Source organism: Calidris pugnax, unplaced genomic scaffold, assembly GCF_001431845.1.
Source record: "Calidris pugnax isolate Ruff unplaced genomic scaffold, ASM143184v1 scaffold14, whole genome shotgun sequence".
In the NCBI taxonomy this organism is placed as follows: Eukaryota; Metazoa; Chordata; class Aves; order Charadriiformes; family Scolopacidae; genus Calidris; species Calidris pugnax.
The window spans coordinates 8,339,623-8,361,080 of record NW_015090793.1 but is presented as its reverse complement, the minus strand read 5'-3'; the positions used below and the strand labels follow the sequence as shown (position 1 = coordinate 8,361,080).

At 38.6% G+C, this 21,458-nt stretch overlaps 1 protein-coding gene across 3 annotated transcripts in view; it reads right to left on the bottom strand.

The window, feature by feature from the left end:
• Positions 1–2,609: 2,609 nt before the first annotated feature.
• Positions 2,610–21,458, bottom strand: part of CTBP1 (C-terminal binding protein 1) — a 245,915-nt gene continuing 227,066 nt past the window's right edge. For 2 of the 3 annotated variants that reach the window (XM_014966813.1, XM_014966815.1), the window contains 5 exons: positions 19,426–19,640; positions 15,413–15,543; positions 13,080–13,207; positions 9,664–9,781; positions 2,610–4,082 (listed from right to left, as the gene is read on the bottom strand). In XM_014966813.1, coding sequence (XP_014822299.1) covers positions 3,896–4,082; positions 9,664–9,781; positions 13,080–13,207; positions 15,413–15,543; positions 19,426–19,640 — 779 coding nt within the window. In that variant the 3' untranslated portion in view covers positions 2,610–3,895. The remainder of the gene's footprint in view (positions 4,083–9,663; positions 9,782–13,079; positions 13,208–15,412; positions 15,544–19,425; positions 19,641–21,458) is intronic. The other variant, XM_014966814.1, reaches the window with a different exon arrangement.

Genomic DNA, 21,458 nt, shown 5'->3' with positions numbered 1-21,458 from the left:
ATAGTGGCAGTGCTGCCTTCTCTTTCAAGCAGAACAACCAACATTATTGAAGCATCCACTGAGATGAAACAAGAGGAGACGAAAACCCTTCAGTCTGAGGCAAGGAGCAAGCTGGTAACAGCCAGACTCCAGCACACAGTCATTTGGAAAGGCAGCCTTCATCATTCGAGGTGGAAGGCTGAACAAGAAAAGAATAAGGCATTTTCTCAACAGAAAAAACCATCAACAAAACCAAAAACCCCAAACCCAAACACACTAAAGGAAAAAGCCTCGAGGCTTGTTATAAAGGAAGCTGAAGTGTTTTACCCTGAATGGAAAAGGCCTCTAGTTGTTGGTGCGGTAGCAACCTTGCATGACCTTTAAACAATGTTCTCACATTTTGGATTGTAAAAACAAGGTTATAAAAAAACCAAAACCCAACAAACCAACACCCAACAAAACCCCAAACCCAAAACCAAAACAAAAACCCCAGCCCAAGCTGCAGGCACTTCAGGACTGATTCCCAGTAACTCCAACTGGAAACCTGTCCCAGGACCTCCCCGCTGACAGGGACCTTTTCCTAACACCAATTTATGCCTGTCTGTTCACATACCAGCATTTCTTTGACATTTCTCCTTCCTCCTCAGCATTTACTATTCATAGTCATTTCCCCAACTCAACCTTCCCTTTAAGATGAAAAAGCCAAGTTACTCTAATTTCCTTTCATATGATAAGCCCCCCTCACCTTCAGTCGTTTTGAGAGCTGGTCTTTGCCATGAGTTCAGCTCGAGTCCACCCTTTAGAAAATGCATGACCCAAACCATGCATCCAACGGCCCACGTCCTAGTGCAGCATCGCTGGTCCCTTCTCATCCCACCAAAAATACTGCACTGCTGGACACATCTGCCATCAAACTGCTCCTTCCTGCAGCTCCCCCACAGCGACAATCAACGGTCCTACCACGGGAAATGGCGTATGGCTCCTTTTTCTGGCAAGTCTTTGTTTTGGCCTGCAACTACCTGCCTTCGCATTGGCACAACTGGCATCTTTCTGCTTCCAACGGCCCATTCCTTCACACCTCAAATTCTGGTGCAGGATCCAGAGCCTCCTGCGCACTGGTGACACCTCCAATCTTTGAGCCAGCAGCAGTTCCAGCGGTTGGCCTCCTTCTCGGCCAAGATCCTTAATTCAAATGACAACAATAAAAGCTATGACTGAGGCAGGCACTTTGATTACCTCCTCTTTCACCTTCCAACACTGCCTCAGGTCATCTCCTGTGGCCCTCTTCTGCCACCGCCTTCCCCACTTTATATTTTCCCGCTAACTGCATCTTCTGTCTAAACTTTATTTAGCACATCCTTTACCAGACAGAGGAAATCTAATCACATTTCCACTACCCAACAAAAGCAGACGTAAAAGTTATAAGGTTAGTCTGGCACAAGAGCCTGTGTTTACTATGGCTCACTTTTCCAATTACTCATTTACTCCAAGCCTGGGTTTTTTGGGGTTTTTTTCCATTTTTTAATTCAGCTTTTCAGACCATAACCCAGAAGCCAGCACCCATCTGTTGTGTCACTGCTGGGGTGGCTTTTCTTTTCTGCTCCAAGAAGAAGTGCATGCAATTAATACCGCTGCCTTCGTTTCTAGTTCATCCATTTATTGATTTGCTGGAAACAAGGCTGACTTAACACGAGCCACATCCAAACCCATGCAAGAGAAGGAAAAAACAAACAAACCAACCAAACAAAAAAACCCCACAAAAACCAATCTTAGTTTTCCTCAGGAAATCTGGTTGCAGATGAGACTGTCAGCGATTCTCTGCAGCCAGATGTTAGATGTTTGTTTTACATACCTTAAAGAAGCACCTTCAGCCTGACAAAGCATCATCTTAAAACATGAATTATCAATGAAACATGAAATCCTACTTCAACCACATTTGTGCTTTCTGCAAGTTTTCAGCTACAAATCTGTTAGAAATGTCTTTACAGGGACAAACTTGCAACTTCAAGGCTGCTTTCTGTTATGTTTCATGGAGGGAACAGGAACGGATTTACCATCAAATAAATTGTAATGGATCTCATTTTTGGCTCTAAAGGTTCAAACCTTCCTCCGCTCTCTTCCACGGAGATCAAATTTCACTTTAAATAGTGCTCCTTGGGTACAGACCTGCAAGTTTTGATCTTTCTTGATTTGCAGCCTCCTAACATTTTCCTAAGAGGAGCGGAGGCTGCTCTCCAGACTTGCAGGAGTGGGGACAGCAGCTTTTCCCAGATCCCATGAAACCAGCTCACTAACCTGAGGTGCACAGTCACCAGTTCAGATTAATAGCGAACGAACAGACAAGAGACGACCCAGGAGGTTTATGTCCAGGTTCACTTTTGCCTCCCCTGGATTTCCTTCTTGCAGCAGCTAAACTTTTGTCGTGCTTTTCTGAACTGTGCAGGGATGAAGGACGCCTCATCCCGGGGCACAGGAAAGGCCAAACCAGTTCCCAGCTGAAATCCAACCTGCCTAAAACACACTTCTGCCCGTCATCCAGGAAACAAACTCCTCCAATATACCAAACACAACTACTTCCAGCTGCAAGCTTCCAGCATCACAAAAGCAAAGAAAACAATAGACACCTCTCATGTTGGACTCCGGCAAAAGATGTTTATTATTATTATTATTAATTATTATTGTTGTGTTGCTGTTGTACCTCCTCTGCTCTGCCCACAGTGGTGGCATAAATGCTGTTACCATATTGTAGCTGATGATGCCGGTGTACAAATCAAAATCCATCTTAATTTCAAACTCCATTAGAAACACAGGAAAAAAGATCAACATTTACGAAATGTAAAGGGAGAAATGGTATGGAAAGAATTATTTTTTTTTTTTATTTTTTCAAGCTTCCAAGACAGTATTACAAACAACAGAGAGCAAAGTAAAGCTAGAAATGAAATACTTGACAGCATCTGTTTAAAAATTACAGCTAAGAAACCTAATAAAAGTTGAATAAACAGTTACTAGAAATAAAAATTTTTACACATATGATATTTGTCTGGGATTTTTATTTCTTTAAAATAATTCATACAAATGGTTACAGTCACAAACATGATTTTAACCAAAAATATTGCTAGCCTACCACATTACCAGGAAGGAATCAATGTAGGCAATGAAATGCTGCTACTTTTCAGTAGTCTAGTGCCTTTTTCGCATACCACCAATAATATATACTTTAACTGGTGACAAAAAGCACAATGCTCGTTTATACAAAACCTTTTTTTTTTTTTCCTCAAAATCTCTTTGCAAGGTTGTCTTCAGTTTGAAATAAGGGAATTCATGCCAAAATTAGGAGAAACTGTTTTTCTTTTGTTTACTAAATTATTCTAAAAAATAAGACAAGCAGGTAGAAAAAACAATGCACTGTGTGGCGTAGAAAGAAAAACGGGAAAAATTCATTGTCCTGAGAAGTTTGCCAACTGCCTCATTTTTGGGCATGTTTTAAAATATAAAAGAAAAGATTTTTAATCTCAAAATTGGTTTGTTGAATGCCTCCCTTATGTTTTTCCTTGTTGACAGCTAAGCAAACAAACCCTTTTTAATGTTCTAAAAACTGTACACAGACAAGTACATTCATGATATAATTAACTACTAACTTCTCTTGCTTAACAAAGAACCCATAGGACACAGAAACAGTGAATCAGTCCACTGGACAGGGACAAACTACAATTTATACGGAGGAAAAAATGTTTCCAAATCTTCTGTCTCCCACCTTTTCCTTTTATACTGTATATTGGACCAGTTTCTAAAACAATAATCGTCTCCTCCTGTAAGTTCATGGTTTTGCCTTTAATCAAAATCCAGGGTTTTGTTTTGTTTGTTTTCCACACGCTGAAGCTGAAATCTCCGATGTTGGGAATGCTGTTTTCGTAGGCTACAATTGGTCGCTTGGGTGGTCTCTATCAGCTTCTGGTTTGACAGTTTGGCCGGGGGAAGGAGCATGGGGCGGGTGGGCTACAGCAGGGAGGCCATGTGATAAAGACATAGGGTTGGGGACTATTCCTTCTACTGCTGCAGGTATGCCGGTTGAAGCCACGCTTACAACGCCTGGGGGATACCTGCTGGGAGAAGGAAACAAGAACGTATGTTAAAACCAAGAGATGACTGACCAGAAAGCCCACCTTACCTCCTAGAGCTACCAAGATGCTCCTCTTGTTTTCAGACCAGTGAGAAAAAGAATTGGTTAAGCTCCAGGTGAGATACCATACGCAGATGCTAAATAAGGCAAAAGATGCTGTATTTTACCCCAACGAGAAATAAAGATTTTCTAGACTGGTCATTCAGATTTCACATTAAACAGGGTGAGTGACAGCACAGCAATGGAACCAACCTGGAAGGACTGTTACTCTCAAAGTACATCTCAACAAGAAGCTATTCAGGCTAGGTCTGCACAATATATATCTGTCCTCTTAGACTTTTCTTCAGGTTGACCTTCAGGGATTTTTTTCTCTTTCATTTTCATATGGAAATATTTAAGATTCACTGTTGTGGTTTGAAAAAGTATTTCTTCAAGCTAATCTTTTAGTTGTCATTTTCTGATAGCCCTCCAAGAGCAATCACACCCACCACACTCTTAAGAGACAAAATCAAGCTTATTGCACCTGAGTAACTTTTTCAGCATCAAACTTGCCACTGTACTTGGCTGAAAGAGAACCAATACTAGTTAGTTATACAGAGGACAAGTGCTTAAGGCAAACTACAAGGAAGAGAGACGCAAATGCAAAAAACCTATGGAAGGTTTTAAAGATTTCTTACTCCATCTGGATGAACACCAAGGCCTAAATATTTTACAAATTCAACAAAAAAGTCATCCTCTGATTCAGCCTGATTTTAGGATGGCTCTGATATTATCAGGCTAAAATAAATCTTCCAAATCTGTTTCAACCAGATTTGACTGAAATCAGTTATATTTGATACCTGATTCAGATATAATTGACAAACACTGGTACTTCACAGTGCTGCATATAAACAAGTACACAAGAACGCTTTTAACAAAAATATGTTTTCTTTTTAGCCAAACACCTCAATACCCATTTGCAAGTTCTCACGCTGGCCAGTTAACATCATAAAGCTGCATACTCCTCCCTTGCTCTCTCCTGCTTTATTCTGCCCACCCAAGCATCCTAGTGAGAGTGTTATCCATTAAGGCTACCCACTTACTCACTGGGGCATTTCCTACCCCAGCACTGAAATAAATGGGGGAAAAGGCACTTGCAGCCTTGTCAAGCTTTTTCCAATATCACATTATTCTGCTGTTGATTTTCTTCTCATCACAGTTCAACACTGAATGCATCGGGGAATTTCACCCTGTTTCAGCAGCATCTTTTCTAAGGTAATGCATGTTTGTGCTGCTCATCCTAAGTTCCCTCAAGTTGAGAGAAAATTAGTGCAGAACTCATGCAAAACTCAGAAAAGGAGAAAGCATGATGCGAGCACATTTATTAGTTCTTTTTTCTTCCATCACAGAAACTGCTTTTTGCAAACACTGTGCCAGAGGGGCTCAGCATGGCTACCTGACAGGGCACAGTGACCATGAAGACACCATACACTGGCCTGGTCATCCTGGGGAAGACTCCTACAGATCATACCACTCACTGTAATCTGGGATGGATAACCAGTATGTGAAAGATCACACCACCTGTAGGCCACAGAACATTGCTCCCAATTGTACACGTATTTACAGCGCTTCATAACCCAATTCCTTCTCCAGAGAGGTTCCTTAGAATTAATTTGCAGTTGCTAATGGATTTAGTTGCTTGTTTCAGTACCTCAACTTGAATCTTATTAATCAAATTTCTTCAGTTCCTACAAAAACTGTCAGACTGGGTATTGTTTTACTTATTCAAATCTAATTTTGAAACAGCTTATCTGTTACTCTAGGCACTTTGCAAAAAAAACCCAACAGAACATGACATGACAGAAACTTACGTTTAAAAACTCAACACAGCAACTGTTTCCAACACAGAATCTCTACTTTATAACAACACGTTCCCCAAGCATCAACACATCAGGGCTGGGAGAAATCAAGGAAAACACCGATCCTGCAACTGTGTCTCCCTCAGGAAGAAAAGTCAGAACCTCCCCTCCTGAAAACGGACGGTGCTGGGTCAGGAGCATTAACAGTTACCTTATGAGCACATTAAGCAGTTCAAACTACACATCTGTAATTCTCCTTTGACTCCAAATATCCTTTCTGTATATAAAAACATTCCCCTTGGACACCAAGTTACAATAATTGGGATTCTACCTGCCAGCACCTCTCCTCAGACACAGGCTTCCTAGACTTTTACTAACATCCAAAAGCCCTCCAACTGTTTTTCTTGTCCTAAAGCTACACAGTGGCAGTAGCCACCTAGAGAAACTGCACTTTGCTTCTCCTCGCTCTATTTTGCCATTCTTTTTTCTTATTTTATTCCTACTTAATTTAATCATCAGTGTTGTTCAAATCACATCTCCGAAAGGAAGGCACATAACCTCAACAGCCTCTACACATGGGCATTTCTATCCTACCTAACCTTCCTTTAAGTTGTTATTTATTGCTTTTCAGTTCTTATCCAGCAAATACATTCCCTCCAGCGCTTCATAAAGGTGCTCCCAATCATCCTCCTCTGGCAGCAGTAGGTTGGAACGTTTTCCAGGTAAAATGTCCACTGAATTAAATTTTTGTGAAAACGGAAGTGAGAGATCAGTTATATCTCCTCTGCTACTTCTTACTCTTCCTTCCCCTTCCCCCACATAGTCCTAATTTATGAAGAAAAATACAGTAGCCATCTTAATTACATCTTAATTACAACTGAAAGGCAACTCTGATTCCTATGTTAATCTCCCTTTTTTTTTTTTTAAACTGCAGAAGCACCTTGAACTCACTATGTTAAGCTCTGTTCAAGTCAGTCTGTCCCAAGAGCTTAAAAATTTAAGTGCATGCTTTTATATTACATTACAGAGTCTGAAAATCACCAGTGAAATACCTCAATGTGAAATAACTCCTGAATTACCAACATCTAAATATTGTCATCCAGGTACCTCTTCGGTACCTGGATATTCTCATCTTCTACCTGTTAGAAGGCAGAAAGATATGTCAACACCTCTATAAATTGCACGACGACTGTTTACTGGTTGTCAAATTTCACTTTGCCTATAACCTGCACGCTCTGTGACACAGGAAATGGCAGGGGGTTATTTAACAGGCAGCTCAGTAAAAAATACACAGTAATAACACAAAAGCAGGGTATATTATGCTGCTTCACCGAGACTATTATAAATAGTTCCTTCTCAGGAATATCGTTAATCTTTACTCATGGGATAAGTCCCGTTTGCTTGACCTTTTGTGTTGATAGGGTGTCTTGCATTTCACTTAGTAAATGGTTTTGTTTTCCACAGAATACGATGATATTCATATGATCTAGATTATATTCTGCTGATGAATGTTCAATGTTCTTTGCTTGTGATAATATCTGATAATTTAAGAGTTCTGTCCTACATCGAAATACAAGTAAATGATATATCCAGAATAAAATAACCTCGTTAGTTTCAGTTCACTGAAAGAGCTATTTGCATTTTTTAACATATAAATTATTATCCCAGGTCTTATCTTCTAATGCAATTACATGACTATGATACAGTTATTAGCACATCTGAAACATCACACTGCCTGTGAAAGACTCCAGAACTCAGCTAGCTGAACGTAATCTTGGATTCTAAAGAGAAGACAGAAAAATTTGGTTTCAACAATCAGTTCAAATTTTGTACTTAATCCAGGTAGGAATTAAGCATCAGCAAACACTGCTACTGAAACCAAATTCTTCATGAAGCCTGAGCTTCAAGTTTTGCATATCTTACACTGCACAAAATAGTAATTGCCTTCACCCACACACAAACACTATTCTATCACCGCTCCGAAAAGAAGCTTTTAATATTTGTTGTATGACTAACTTCTCCCTCAAAATTCCCCAAATGAACTTTATTTTGCACTTGAAAATAACTGTCATCAAAATTTATTGACTATGAATTTTTTTTATTGAAAAAACTGACTAAAACAATGTCTAAAAAAGGCATTCAGTTCTGTGCTTATCCTGCTTAAATTAAACACATATGGTCTTTACCTTGTAAATCATTAACTCCCCAAACATTCCTAAGTTAAAATCCATTTCTAGCTGTGAAGCCTGCTTCTGCTGGACTTGCGACCCCCAAAATGAGAACAAACAACTGCATTTTATTTAGGCATGCAACCCTGCTCCTGACTGCCATGACAGGGCTGGAGTTATTACCCACTGTTCAGCAACACCTGCCTTTAAGGCTCAGTTGCATTCAGCTCTGCCCCGAGTACTCCACACCGAAGTCAATGAAAACACATGCTGTGTGGAAGAGAATACGTGCTTCAACTTTTCGTTTAAGCAAATAAAAACACCCTTCTTCAGATATTTAGGGCTTTGGGTACTTTGTCAAAAAATAAACATCTTGTCATGATGTGAGATTTATACATGCTGATCAAACCAAAGTTACTCTTTTCCCTTGGTGCACTTACAGCCACTGATAAAGCGATTACGGCAGAGCGGGGTGATGCTCCCCCTGTCATCTCTCCATCCCTGTCTAATGAGACTGTTAGAAGTCATTGGGACATGAGAGCTTTGCTCCACTTCTCAGCATTGCACAGCTTGGTCCTCATAGGGGGTAACACACACCAAAAATTATCTTATATCTGTTAGAAGTATGGGGTAACCCTCCTGAAGAAGGATAAAGATAAGATGTACGAAGGAGGACAGTGGAATGATTAGGACAAAGAGGTATAAAAAAAATAATGGAAGGACTGCACCGTCCCTCCCCTCAAGGCAGTGAGGGAAGCAGCTGTTCGTAGCTTTCTCAAGCCACTTTCATCCTACTTATGAGTAAATACTATCTGGAAGATAAGAAATTGCAGACGTTTTTAATAAATAAAATTGTGTGAAACTGTTCTATTAGGAAAAATCTGCTGCCAGAACAGCTGCTAGGGATAAAGGGATAGAGAAAGACTCTCAAGCAAAGTAACTAAGGAACATACATATTAGATGTAAAAAAAAATGCCCTTTTCTATTAATAATTAAGAGCTGTTTTCACAGTTGATTGAGAATACATAGATCAAGCCTTCAAATGCTTTCGCTTAAAAATTAAATGTGTAATTTAGAAAACACTATTTTAAACATATTTTCATAATCACCACAGGCTATTCCACTGTATTCAGTGCTGAGTTATTTATTCTCTCATGTGTCTGGAGGTCACAAAACCATGTAACAATAGTTTATTATTGGAAGTCTTTTTATAACCTCCTGCTGCATCATCACCTTCACCAAAAGGAATATAAACTTCCACTGCATTTGCTGGAGAAGACCAGAATTCTTTTAGTTGAATATACAAAAAATTGTGTATTGTTCAGCTATTACTAACCACACAAAAAAAGACAAGAAAAGGAAACGCAGTTACACACTGCATGACTGACTTCAACTAGCAAAGCAAGATTGTTCCTCTGAGTGCAACAATTACGAAAACAATATACCTGGGGCCTAATCCAAGAACACTTAATTTATTAATAGGAAGGTCTTCTATTTATTCTGGAATGCACACCTTTGAATTAAGGAGGTATTTCTTTTACACCTGCAGCACACTTACCTGTATGCAGCACCATTAAGCTCTGGATGAACAACTGCGGGATCCATGCTGGCCCAATGTGTAGCTGCAGTCAAATGATCTTTGTTAACACAGTTTTTCAGACTGTCTGGAATACGACCTGGGAAGCAAGGGAGAGGCAGAGGAAATAAAACAACCATAAAAATTGCATGCCTTATGCTCTTAATGTATCTATATTAAAAATAGTTATAAATCTTTTTATATTTAAATCAATATATAAAATCGCATGAAGAGCTTATTTTTGATCCTCGCTGGTCCCCTTTTGTCTGGGACTTAGTACATAATGATTAAAATGCCATGTGTAATTTTTATTTCTTTGTTTCTCTTTATCTTTTGTGTACAGGGTCTCAGTAAAACCATAATCAACAAGATTCCTGCTTTCCAAGAAGCTAAAACCTGAATAGAGAGTACGGCTGCCAATCAAGTTCAGTAACATAGCCTCCTGCTCTCTGTCTTTAATTTCATTTTCCTCCTTTTCCCTCCACTTGTAACAGCAAAAACAACCTTTATTGAAGAATGTAGGGTTCTGAATGGAATTTTGCCATAAACCTGAATATGACTGACACTTTTCCTGTCCTGCTGATCTTCCTCTTTTTATCTCAATTGCTCTTCACTTTCATACACTGTGTTAATCCTCAGCTATTTCTTTTATTCCTACAAAAAAATTAAAATAGACGAGAAAACTCCCTTCTTTATTCCTTCAAAACTTTTGCTCACCCTCTGAAGTAAAACTGACATTTTAAGAGATAGATACTGGAAAATCTGTCAACCTGATTCAGCATATACTGGACAAGCCTCTGACTGTCTTCTGCAGAACTATCTCCAGCCCTGCAAAAAATGACATTTTCTTCATGGCAACAGGAATATTTCCACCTATTCAACATGAGATCGATTGGAGGTTGTGTTTTTTCTGACATCTGTTTTAATGTAGCCTTCCTAAAGTTTTTTCTTACTGCACATTTGCACACAGAGAGGTAGAAAGAGCTGAGTTTGAGTATACCTCTGCTGCTCTTGGCAATAGTACTCCAATACGCCTTCAAAAGCTGACTGTGCTCCATCATTAAGGAATTCAGGCTTTTTGTCTCCAAGTTCCTATTGGAAATCTGATTAAGGACTTCACTACTCTTTGCCTGTTCTTTCTATCCATCAGTCTGGCCAAAATGGGGCTGTAAAAAAGCCCTTTCATAGAATTGCTTTTTGTCTAGTGGATACTATCAAATACTTGTTAATCCACGACTTGCCCTTGTTCACTGAAACTTCCCACATCTCCTATGCACACGCCGAAAGGGCTTCTTCATTCATCCATTTAAGCTTCTGCCAAAGCTGTTCATAAATTTCAAAGGTATCTTTCTTCTTCTGATGTTCATCCTTCTCAAATATTTTTAAACTGCAATCATGTCTTCCTCCTTGCCCCTCTCATTCTTCATTTTGCTAACTTATATAGCCATGTTCTATTAGTCTCTCCTTACAAAACAGTATTTATGTATCTTAAACTTTTTTCATAATGATCTCTTTACTTGCCATGCTCACCTTCCCATTTCTTCCATTACTGGTTTCAGTGGTCCTCCTTATTTAGTACTTCGAATATTTTGATGTTCAAAAATATATTTAAAGATATTTAATCTCTGCTTATTGTTTTCATTTTATACATCAGAACATCACTGACTTTTTGGGAACAGCAGAACCACTTAATATCTTTACAGCTAGATGCTAGTCACAGCCTTCATACCCTCATTGTACACCTTTTCCCAGTCAGCTTCTTTTTCTACAGCCTCTCCCCTTTGTGTTCCCCTGTGGCTTTCACATATCCAGCTTTATCCCACACTTCCTGTATCTTTCCTTCATTTGTGTCACTGCAATTCAATGTCATTCTCACCTCCCTAATGTTTGATCTTACTGCAAACCACGTGCAAACACTGAAGTGCTGACAGCTTCAATACAAATCAGTGATTTAGACCGCTGATAGTACAATCACATACTATAAGAAAACATAGGTCTGTTTGGGCTATTACACAATATTTAACATAAAAGTAGCTCCGTATAGCTGACTCTTATTCAGATCTTAGCCTATTAATGCTTATTTGCACATCAGTCATCCCCCAAGAAGGCATCGTATGCTGGTTTGTGCAATCGCTCCCAGAGCTATTTGGGAGCAGGTAATAGTTCTACAACAACTTAATGGATGGATTATTAGAGTTCTTCTGGAGTATAAGCACAAAGACCAATTCCAGCAAAAGATTCCAGGGACTCTTCAAGTTACCTCTAAACCAGAGAGAAATAGTCCTGTAAAGGGCAATTCAAAGCAGGAGTTTAAGAGGTGCCTTTAATCACCATCCAGAGGAGAATTTTCTTTCTGCACAGGCTATAAACGAATCCTAAATTGCCGAGCCTCTCTAGGCTACTGCTAGGGCTTTTTGTATAGCAGAGCAATGTGTTGGCACTGAGCTACTCTCAAGGTGACACAGATGGCCCTTCATGTCTGCAGAGCATTCAGTCTATATTGCCAAGGGGGAAACAGCAAAGTCCTACTAAAGAGAGAACATTAGTGCTTAATGAATCATTTTCCAGTATGAAAATCCTTCCCTTTATTTTAGGCTACAAGGGATTCAAACCAATGCCAAATGGCTCACTCTTCTCATTTTATTTATTAGCAGTGCATGTTCAAGACATAACTGTTTTCTCTTATGTGAACAGTTTACAATTACATGGCAGTTATATAACAAAGAGACTTTGCTCTTTAAAATGCCAGACGTCTTTAGCAATGCTTTAAAGAGAGGAACATCTAAAATAAGAGTACCCTCTGAAATACTGAAAACTTTGTTTTGACGTAGAAAATGAGTGGTCTAGATATGAGTGTTACTAGCAACAGCATGAAGCTCTAGCTGCTTTATCTCTGAACATTACAGCCTTAAAGGCACTGAAATTCCAGACTGTCCTCCAAGACAAACTGAGATGAACTTTGGAAAATACAAAGGTGCCAAAAAGAGAAGAATAAAGGAAACAGAACTACTCATTACAAGTATAAGGGGGCATCTAGGAAAGCCTATGGAAAACCACCAATATCTGGATGACTTTCCATCAAACCCATCAAATGGGTAATATTTACAAGCAGCAACAAAAAAAGCGGATTTTGTACATATAAGTACGTTGCTGTTATATGGAAAAAGTACTCATTTTGCAGTGCCTGCCTTCTCTTTGTAATTGCAATGAGCCTCCAAAATTATCTGTTCCAGTTTTGAGAAAGACTTAGTGGGTATTTGCTAGTTTCTATGTTTCAAATATTAGAAGTGGTAAACAAAACCTAAGATTGGTTCTTTTCAGCATGTTTCAAGATAGGAATGAAAAAAGGTTGATAAAAAGAAATAAGCAGTGAAGAAGCTAACGAGGTGAGTTAGTACCTGTGATGGCTCTTCGGATCTCTCGTGCTGCTTCTTCCCGCATCTCAATTGAGGCTTGTTCACTATACCAGGCTGCGTGTGGGGTACAGATCAGGTTTGGTGCATCCTTCAAGGGGCCCTGGCTAAAGCTAAATAAAGATTTAAAACAAGATCAAATGACAAAAATTACTGGGGAAGGTGGGGAGAAGAGGGGAGGGAAGAAAGGGGGGGATCCAGATGGATTTGTACATACACAGATTAATTTCTACAACAGAAAAGAATTGCATTTCTATTCCTTGTTGGGTTTGGGTTTAATTCTGTCAGTTAATTTAATACACTATTCATGGTATAAATAAGCAACAATCACCTCTTATAAACTCAAAGGGTAGAACCTAAGTATAGCAGCAACATTAGCTTCTGTCCAATGCACTTATTGCTAACTACAGCCACTGCCACTCCAGTTCTCATGCAGAAATGCATATAGCAAGACCCAAATCAATTCAGGACACCATTCCATTCATTTGTCCATTTCATCACAGTTTTACTTCTAATGCGTTAGCCAACAAAGCTCTGCTTTCTCAAGAGTCACTGTCAATGTGACATTTAGTGATTTAAATAAAAAAATCTTACAATTATTTCCAAATAAGAAGCGTGTCCATCAGCAGTCTCAACTTTTTTTTTTTGATAATTCAGTCATTTTTTTCTGTTATTTTAAACTATTTTTTCTTTCCTGTTCCTTTATAGAAACTCCACAGAAAGAAGGAAATTTACTTTACAGATTGATTTTCAGGGAAAGCAATAAATCTGTGTAAAAGTGCTATCACAGATACAGAATAAAGAAACTGAAAATAATGGAAACTTGCTCCTCCTATTTATTTCCAGTTTTAATAATCTTACAGTCAATTGTAACAACAGGAGAACAAATATTTTAAGACAAAAGCGTGCTTTCAGAGTTGGTCATAATTCATAAAATGATAGATTTCATCTGTAGGTTCAATAAACATCAGAGTATCTGGCAAAACTCTTGAATAAAGAGTTGCATGCTGCGATCAGATAAACATGCAGCACTGAAGCCAAAGGAAATTGTGGCTGTAATCCTGCAACTGAATCTCTGCAGATGGCATCTCCATGCAGTAAATGGGGCTTCCTATGGGTGCAACGGTCTGCTTGTGCAGATCTGAGATCTGAATTGGGAAGAATGTACGTAGCTGGAAGTCCCTTGAGCTGTCAGACTCTGGCTTTGCACAGCACTACTGCATTGCAATAACTACATTTAGAAGTAGATGAATGCAGGGTATACATAAATAAAATTAAGTATTTGTGATGTGGCATTGTGTCTCAGTAGATATAAAAATTCTGCCTAAAAGCATACTATTCTGTTTTTTTAAAGCTTTTATTCCCTCCAAAGCTGATACGAGAGAGACTGTCCTCTCTCCAGTCTTTACAACCTGCCCTCAAGTCCCTGAATCTGTTCCTCTTCAAAAGATTATGTGGATTATTCCAGTTATAATTAATGTCTCTTCCTGCCCATTCTGAAAAAGGCTTGTCACATATGAGCAGTAAGCTAAAGCAGTCTATTCTCATAACTGTAACTCAAAAGTCAGGTTCAAGACTCAAGGACATACCAAATAGGCTCGTTTCTGATTAGGAGTGCTGATATCTTAATACCAATGCCACTTTAGGGAGTGGTACATTTCTGCCTAAAACACCAGACTTCTCAGCATCATTCAAAAACTGGTTGTGCTACCAGCTCTGCTAATGACAGCAGAGTTACTACTCCCCTGATAAAGGGTAAAACAAAACAAAACCTGCACTCTGGCAACCTTCCGTAATTTCTTTTTTTGCAACCTGTTACATTTATGGCTTTCCTGCAGAGGCAATCTGGACAAAAGTACATATTTTCCTCCAGAAAGGTGTCATGAAGTAGTTATTTCTCGTGCCAAATCTCAACCCTTTGCCTTCTGAAAGAGTCTGTTTAGAAATCAGTATTAGTTGCCTCCACAGTTCCATCAATTACAAAGGAGCACTCCCCTCAAAGCCATGAACCAAAGCCATGTTCAGGATTTGAATCCAAGTCCCTGCAATTTCTACTAAATAAACCCATTGGATTATTTTATTTTTTTTTAAGGAATTGAATCTTGGATGCCACTTTTTCACTTCTGACCACATACACAAGCTCCATCTACATCTGCATTAGTCCAGTGCTGCACAGATTCATGTTGCTTTACTGAGGAGTATTTAGCTACCAAATGAAGGGAAAACTCAATTTACTTGTTGCTGTTGATTGTATCATGCACTAAGACTTAAAAAATAAGAAAGTGAACAAAATGAAAAGAAAAGAAAAGGAAAAGCACCTGAATGGTTCTGACTCATGTACATCTAAGGCTGCCCCTCGTATCCTTCCTTCCTTCAGGGCCTGTGCAAGTGCTTTTTCGTCTACTAACCCACCTCGAGCTGTGTTGACCAGGAAAGCCCCTTGTCTCATCTAGGGAAAGTTAAAAACAAGAATGATGAAATAAAAATAAATGAAATAAAATCGTTGTGGCATTATTTTTTACTCAAAAGAAGCATCCAGTACAACAAAGGCTATTCAGCTGGTTTAACCTGTAACAGTTGTCTTCCCTTTCCATTGGAAAGTACCACAAAATGTGATGCTTCTAACATAAAGTGCTATTTCACAGCATTTAATAACCTTTTGTTTCTTGTAAGTAGTGTCTTTTAATAGAAGCGTTGTTTCAGATATTGTGCAGTAACATGATCAAAAGATACAACTGTGCATATGAAAGTGACAGATCATTTTATGCCTTTTTATTTCACTGTGAAATTGCATGAGACAGAAACTACAGCACATTCTTAAACAAATTCATATTTTGTGGTTTTCAACTTTCACACAAAAAAACCTGCATGAATTTTTCAGAAAAATCAATGCTTTCTGATTTTCAAACACTTTTCCCTTTAGTTGCCAAAACACAGTAGATCTATGTTTTATTTATTTTTGTTACTTGAGCTTCCTCCTCCCTGTGAGACTTTTCAAATAAAGGTCTAAAGAATTCTTATATTATTCAATTAAAAGGCATGAAAATGAATTTGGTTTAGAACGCTGCGTGCCCAGGAGAGAAGCTGTGCTGTGCATTGTGTAGATTAGCATTGTAGATGACACTGTGTGGGGAGAACTACAAGAATTTACACCAGAAGATATCCACAACATGAAAACAAAGTGGCAGTTTAAATAAGAGATGGTACAGAAAAAAAATAAATTACTACATCCTGCTTCCAGCCACCCTAATACCCTGTCTCAAACACAGCTTCTAATCTCAGAAGCACTTCTGTGCATGAAGGTAAGCATATGAAGAGCAGGAACCAAGGAGAAGATGAATGATAAAAATCTCATTTTGTGCAGACTCCACCTCTCACCATAAGAACAAGAAAACCCCAACATTTTGACACCTACACTTGAAACTACTTGAAACCCCAACTACTTGAAACCTACACATCAAACTAAAGCTTATGTAAATGGATTTTCACTCTGAAAGACTGATTCAAAATGCCAAATTCATGAACAAAGAGGTTTGGATGCAAGTCAGCTACAAGTATTTTTTTTACATGAGATCATAGGAAATATTAAACAGTTAACGTGCATATGCTTGCAGTAACATTATAAGAAAAAAAAAAATCATATTTTACTGGCCAACTCACTGGGTTTAGTGTGGCCCTGCCTCTCTCTCCATATGCAGACTCTTGGCTTACAGGAGAACCATCTACTGGTCTGTATAGCAAAACCAAAGCCCACTTACAGGAGCAGAACTAAGGGATACTTCTTTTAATTTTGTGTCATTAACCTGGGAATTAGAACAGTGAAATGATGGCATGACCTTAAGTTCGCTGAGTAAAAACACGATGTTCCTGATGGGAACCACCACTGCATCCTCACTACTTGTCAGCTGTGAGAACTAAATCAAAACTAGGACAGGAGGGCTCACCCACATGGCAATCACACTTTCTTTGCAGACATACAAGCTCATGGGAGCTTATATACCCCTTTCTACTTGTGTGCTCTTGCACAGAGAAAATGTGAGTTTTAAGTATAGTCTAGTGTATTTATACACCCATTGAAGGACTTGAAAATTTTAATCGAAGTGAACCCTGCTAAAATCTTCTGTCCAACCTTTATAACCTTGAGTTTTCATTTTAGGACTATTTACAAAACTCTAAAGCTAGTACTAAGACAAGTCTAAATCAAACAGAACATGGCTGCATAAATGCATTCTAGTGGGAATGAATTACATGACTCATGATAAACTATAAGGGTGGATGCAGCTGGAGATGATCCTTAACAATGGGTGGAAGTTTGAAAGAGCTTCACAGCTAGAACTGCTGACAGCTGTTAAATTCACCTACACTAAACCTGCATAGCTGCTTTAAAAATATACTGCATTTAAAAGGCAGCGTCTTTAAATCTGTAAAACTAAAGATGACCTCAGCTTCTCTTAAGAGCACTTGATTACCATGGGTTCAATAAACACAAGCTTGAAACGCTTCTTAGAGCTACTCTGGTACTACAAGGCCAAGCACGATGGCTATGCAGAATAATGATGCAGAATAATGCTGACTAATTAAAGGGAAAAGCTACTGAAAGAGAAAACCGACACCAAATTTTCAAAGACATTCTAAGGTTATGCAATTTCAGATTCTAAACAAAATTCAGGGTGAGACTTTAGTGAAAGGCGATGCACCACACTCCTTTGTACTTTGTTTAAACACTGGTTATTACATGAGCATGCACTATGGGACAAAAGTGGCATGCAACGCTCTCTTAAAAATTTTAGGCCAACTCCAACATCTGTGGGCCTAAAAAAGTTATTCTGCCCTTTTGGATACATATTCAGAAGATGAGCTCTAAGCAAACTGAGCAGTCAGAGGTGTTCCAATTTTATGGTTTGCAGCTGTTACAATACAGGCTGCTTCATCCAAACTTTTATCCAAGGCAAGAACTACCTTCTAACATTTTAATCCTTGCTTTAATCATGACAGATAACAAATAGCAAGATCAATGCTAATGATATCCTTTCCAGTACAGATTTTACTATATGCACTTCATTTCAGATGGTATCACTCAGTTTTAACCTGTTCTGTTTTGTTTGTTTCTCTGATTAAAGCACTAAGGCCTCTCCAAAAACTTCTTGTGATACACTGGCTCAAGCTTCCCAGTCCGCTGTATAGAGTGACCACTGCTAAGCCTCCAGATGGTCCCACTGAATTCCGTTTAGAAGCCATCTAGAACCAAAGATATCTACCCATGTAATAACCATTAAATGTACCTGAGCACATAACAAAACAGAACGTTCAGGGCAGGGTGACAGAGCGCTGTTCTCTTAGAGATTTGCATTTTACACTTCTTAATTTTGTAGAGTTTTAAACTTCAAACATTTTATGTTGGATGGATTGACCTGCAAAATCCCTAAACTCTCAAATCAAAAAGTGTATTATCATCAGTTTTCTGCTGTGATCCTACATGACTGTGGAACATATTCAATAATTACTTCAGTTCTCCTAAAATTCAAGAGTAGTAGGTGCAAACTATTTCTCAGAAGCCAATCAATGATTTTACAGCGAAAGAGTGCTATTGTCACTGTCACCAACACATACAAACACATTTATAAATAAAGTCAAAATCAATTATTGTATCTTAGAATTTCTTTCCCGTACACTATCTACATTCTTATATCTCAATGTTATATTTCTTCTTGTTACCTACACTGAGGTTGGAGTCAGAAGCTGACATTTAATGAAAAAGCTAACTGTCAAGTTAGCCAATCTACACCTAGATTTTGAAATTATTGTAATATTACCTAAAACTTTAGGGAGAGGTTAGTACTAATTCCAAGAAATATTGTTTTTCCAAATAATGCAATGCTGTAAATGCAATCCATCCATGAAGTGCTCTGCAAGCATCAGAATTGAGCACAGGGGGGAGCCATTTAGTCGTAATCCTTAAATTGCATCTAAAAAACTCAAACTGAGGAACAGGAGTGAAAGGCAGAATTGCTACCTGAAAACACACAGGTAAAGGATGTAGCTACTAGAAGATAAAGTACTTTTACATAAATGCAACTTTATTAAATCTGCGCAACATTAAGAAGAACAAATTATTTCCACAAATGCAATGTTATTGAGCAAAAAAATCAATAAAAGAAACAACACATAAACCACCAGCTATTTCCTAATGACTTATAAACCTGCTTTACCTCAAAGCAGGAAAAGGGAAAGAAATGTCTTTCAAATGAGAATCTGCCTGTTTACATAAATAAGCGTTTTACAGTGTCAGTCACCAGCATCGGTGTGGAGGGCATCCAACAGAGATTATTACCTGCTTTATGGTGAAGTCATTAATAAGATGATGATTGTGTTCATTCAAGTTGCAGTGCAGGGTAACACAGTCACTGTGGAACAGCAGGTCCTGCAAAGTGCTCACCCGCTGCAGTCCCAGAGCACGCTCCATGCCATCTGAGAGGTATGGGTCATAGAAAATCACACTGAAGCCAAAGGCTTTGGCACGTAGTGCTACTGCTTGCCCAACACGCCCTAGAACAAGATAAACATGCAATGAGAACAGATGTGAAGCAGCTGGTGTAAGGGAGCCTCCTCCTTCCTATTGCAAACGCTTGTATCAAACCATACTGTTTTGCACAGCAACTGGAACAGGATAAAAAAAGAGGCAGCTCCCATCCCACTTGAAATCATCACTAAGATCAGAAAACGTTACATCTGGGTTGTTTCGTGCTGCCTTGTTCAAAACAAAGCAGGAGGTTTGCACCTTTTGCAACCGGAGATCTGAAATGCCAGAAGATGTCACGCAATTTGCAATAATGTGTGTAATACAAGGGTTTGCCTGCTGGGCCTGTTTACGGTAAAACACTACCGCTTGTGAACACATTCTGCCAAGGACTTATTCTTATCCATGTCGGACCAGCTGGCTTTAATAAAAAGCTATAAAATTAATCCTCAAAAATGGATGCAATAAAAGATAATTTGTTTAATCTGAAGCTCAACCATTCTCAATGCATGGAATCTCCTTTCTGAAGTAGTATTTGCTTTCATTTTGAATAATGTCCTTTCAGCTTAAAATGCCTACAAGTATCCTGTCATCTCAGGCTCTAAAAAAATTTTGTATCCATCTACTTAAATGATGAATAAATACAGTCCGTCATATGGCACCAAGTTAAGAAGAGTGCCATTTGTGGCACCATTTGGTATTCACATTGACCTTAGCTCTTCTCTGCTCCATTTTCCTTACTGTCATATTTCAGGGTTGTGACTGGAATTGCTGTTTGGGCAGGACTCCATGGCACATGTATCAGGAGGTGTGCATTTCCCTTTGACACACCACCAGTAAAACGCAGAGGAAAAAAGTGAGCGAGTACATAAGAATGAGAACTAACAGACTATTCAGGTTACAACACTACACGCTAGATACTCACATTAGGAGTATTAGAAGTGTTAGATAAAGACATCTCAAAAGCATCACTAGACACACCATAATAATCATGTCTTATTTGAAAAAAAAAAGTCAACAAGTTTTCTTTTGTAACATCTGCATTTGTTCAAAAAAGCACCAAATTAACACAGGGAAATCCTGTCTCTTTCCAATTGTGCTTGAAGGGATTTCCCTCTGCTTTTCAGTTTCTCTTTGAATAAACTTAAAAAGCCACAAGAAGAAAGGTTTTTTGTTGATCATTTAACCTGAACACAGCAATTCTGCAGTGCTTAGTGACAGATGTGCTTGGAATATTAAACAGTATGTCAATCTGATGGGGGCTGCCTGCTTTTCTTTGGGGACACCAAGTTAAAATACTCTTCAAAATCTTTTATTTCAATACTTGCATACATGTCCTGTGTTTGCTTTTCAAGCCGTTTTTTATAAACTTGAATTAGACAATTTTCAGCACAAACACTGTATTATTTTCAAATTTTGGCATGTTCACAGCTCAAGGAATCAGTCACACAACTGTAAACATTTTTTTTTAAAGGAAGCATATCGCTTTTATTCCTGCTCCATTCATTTTCACATGCAACATTCTGTCATCTGTTCTTTTTTACTCTCCTTACAATACTAATACCTGAGGGGATTCACAACAGTGAAATCTCTTACAACACACTCCCCAGTTAAAGCTATGCTTTCCATTCATTGCAACCAGGCTCATAAACCAAAGCTGCCTTCAATGTGTGCAAAGTTTCTTTTTGAGACACTTGGGAATCACATGTATGTACTTCTAGCCAGAATTGTCCTATTACAATTATTTTATAGGGTAAAACTCTTCTGCAATTGACAATTCAAATTTAGTCTTAGTCATCACACAAATACACAGGTGGACACACATAATTTGCCAATTCCTTTTTAAG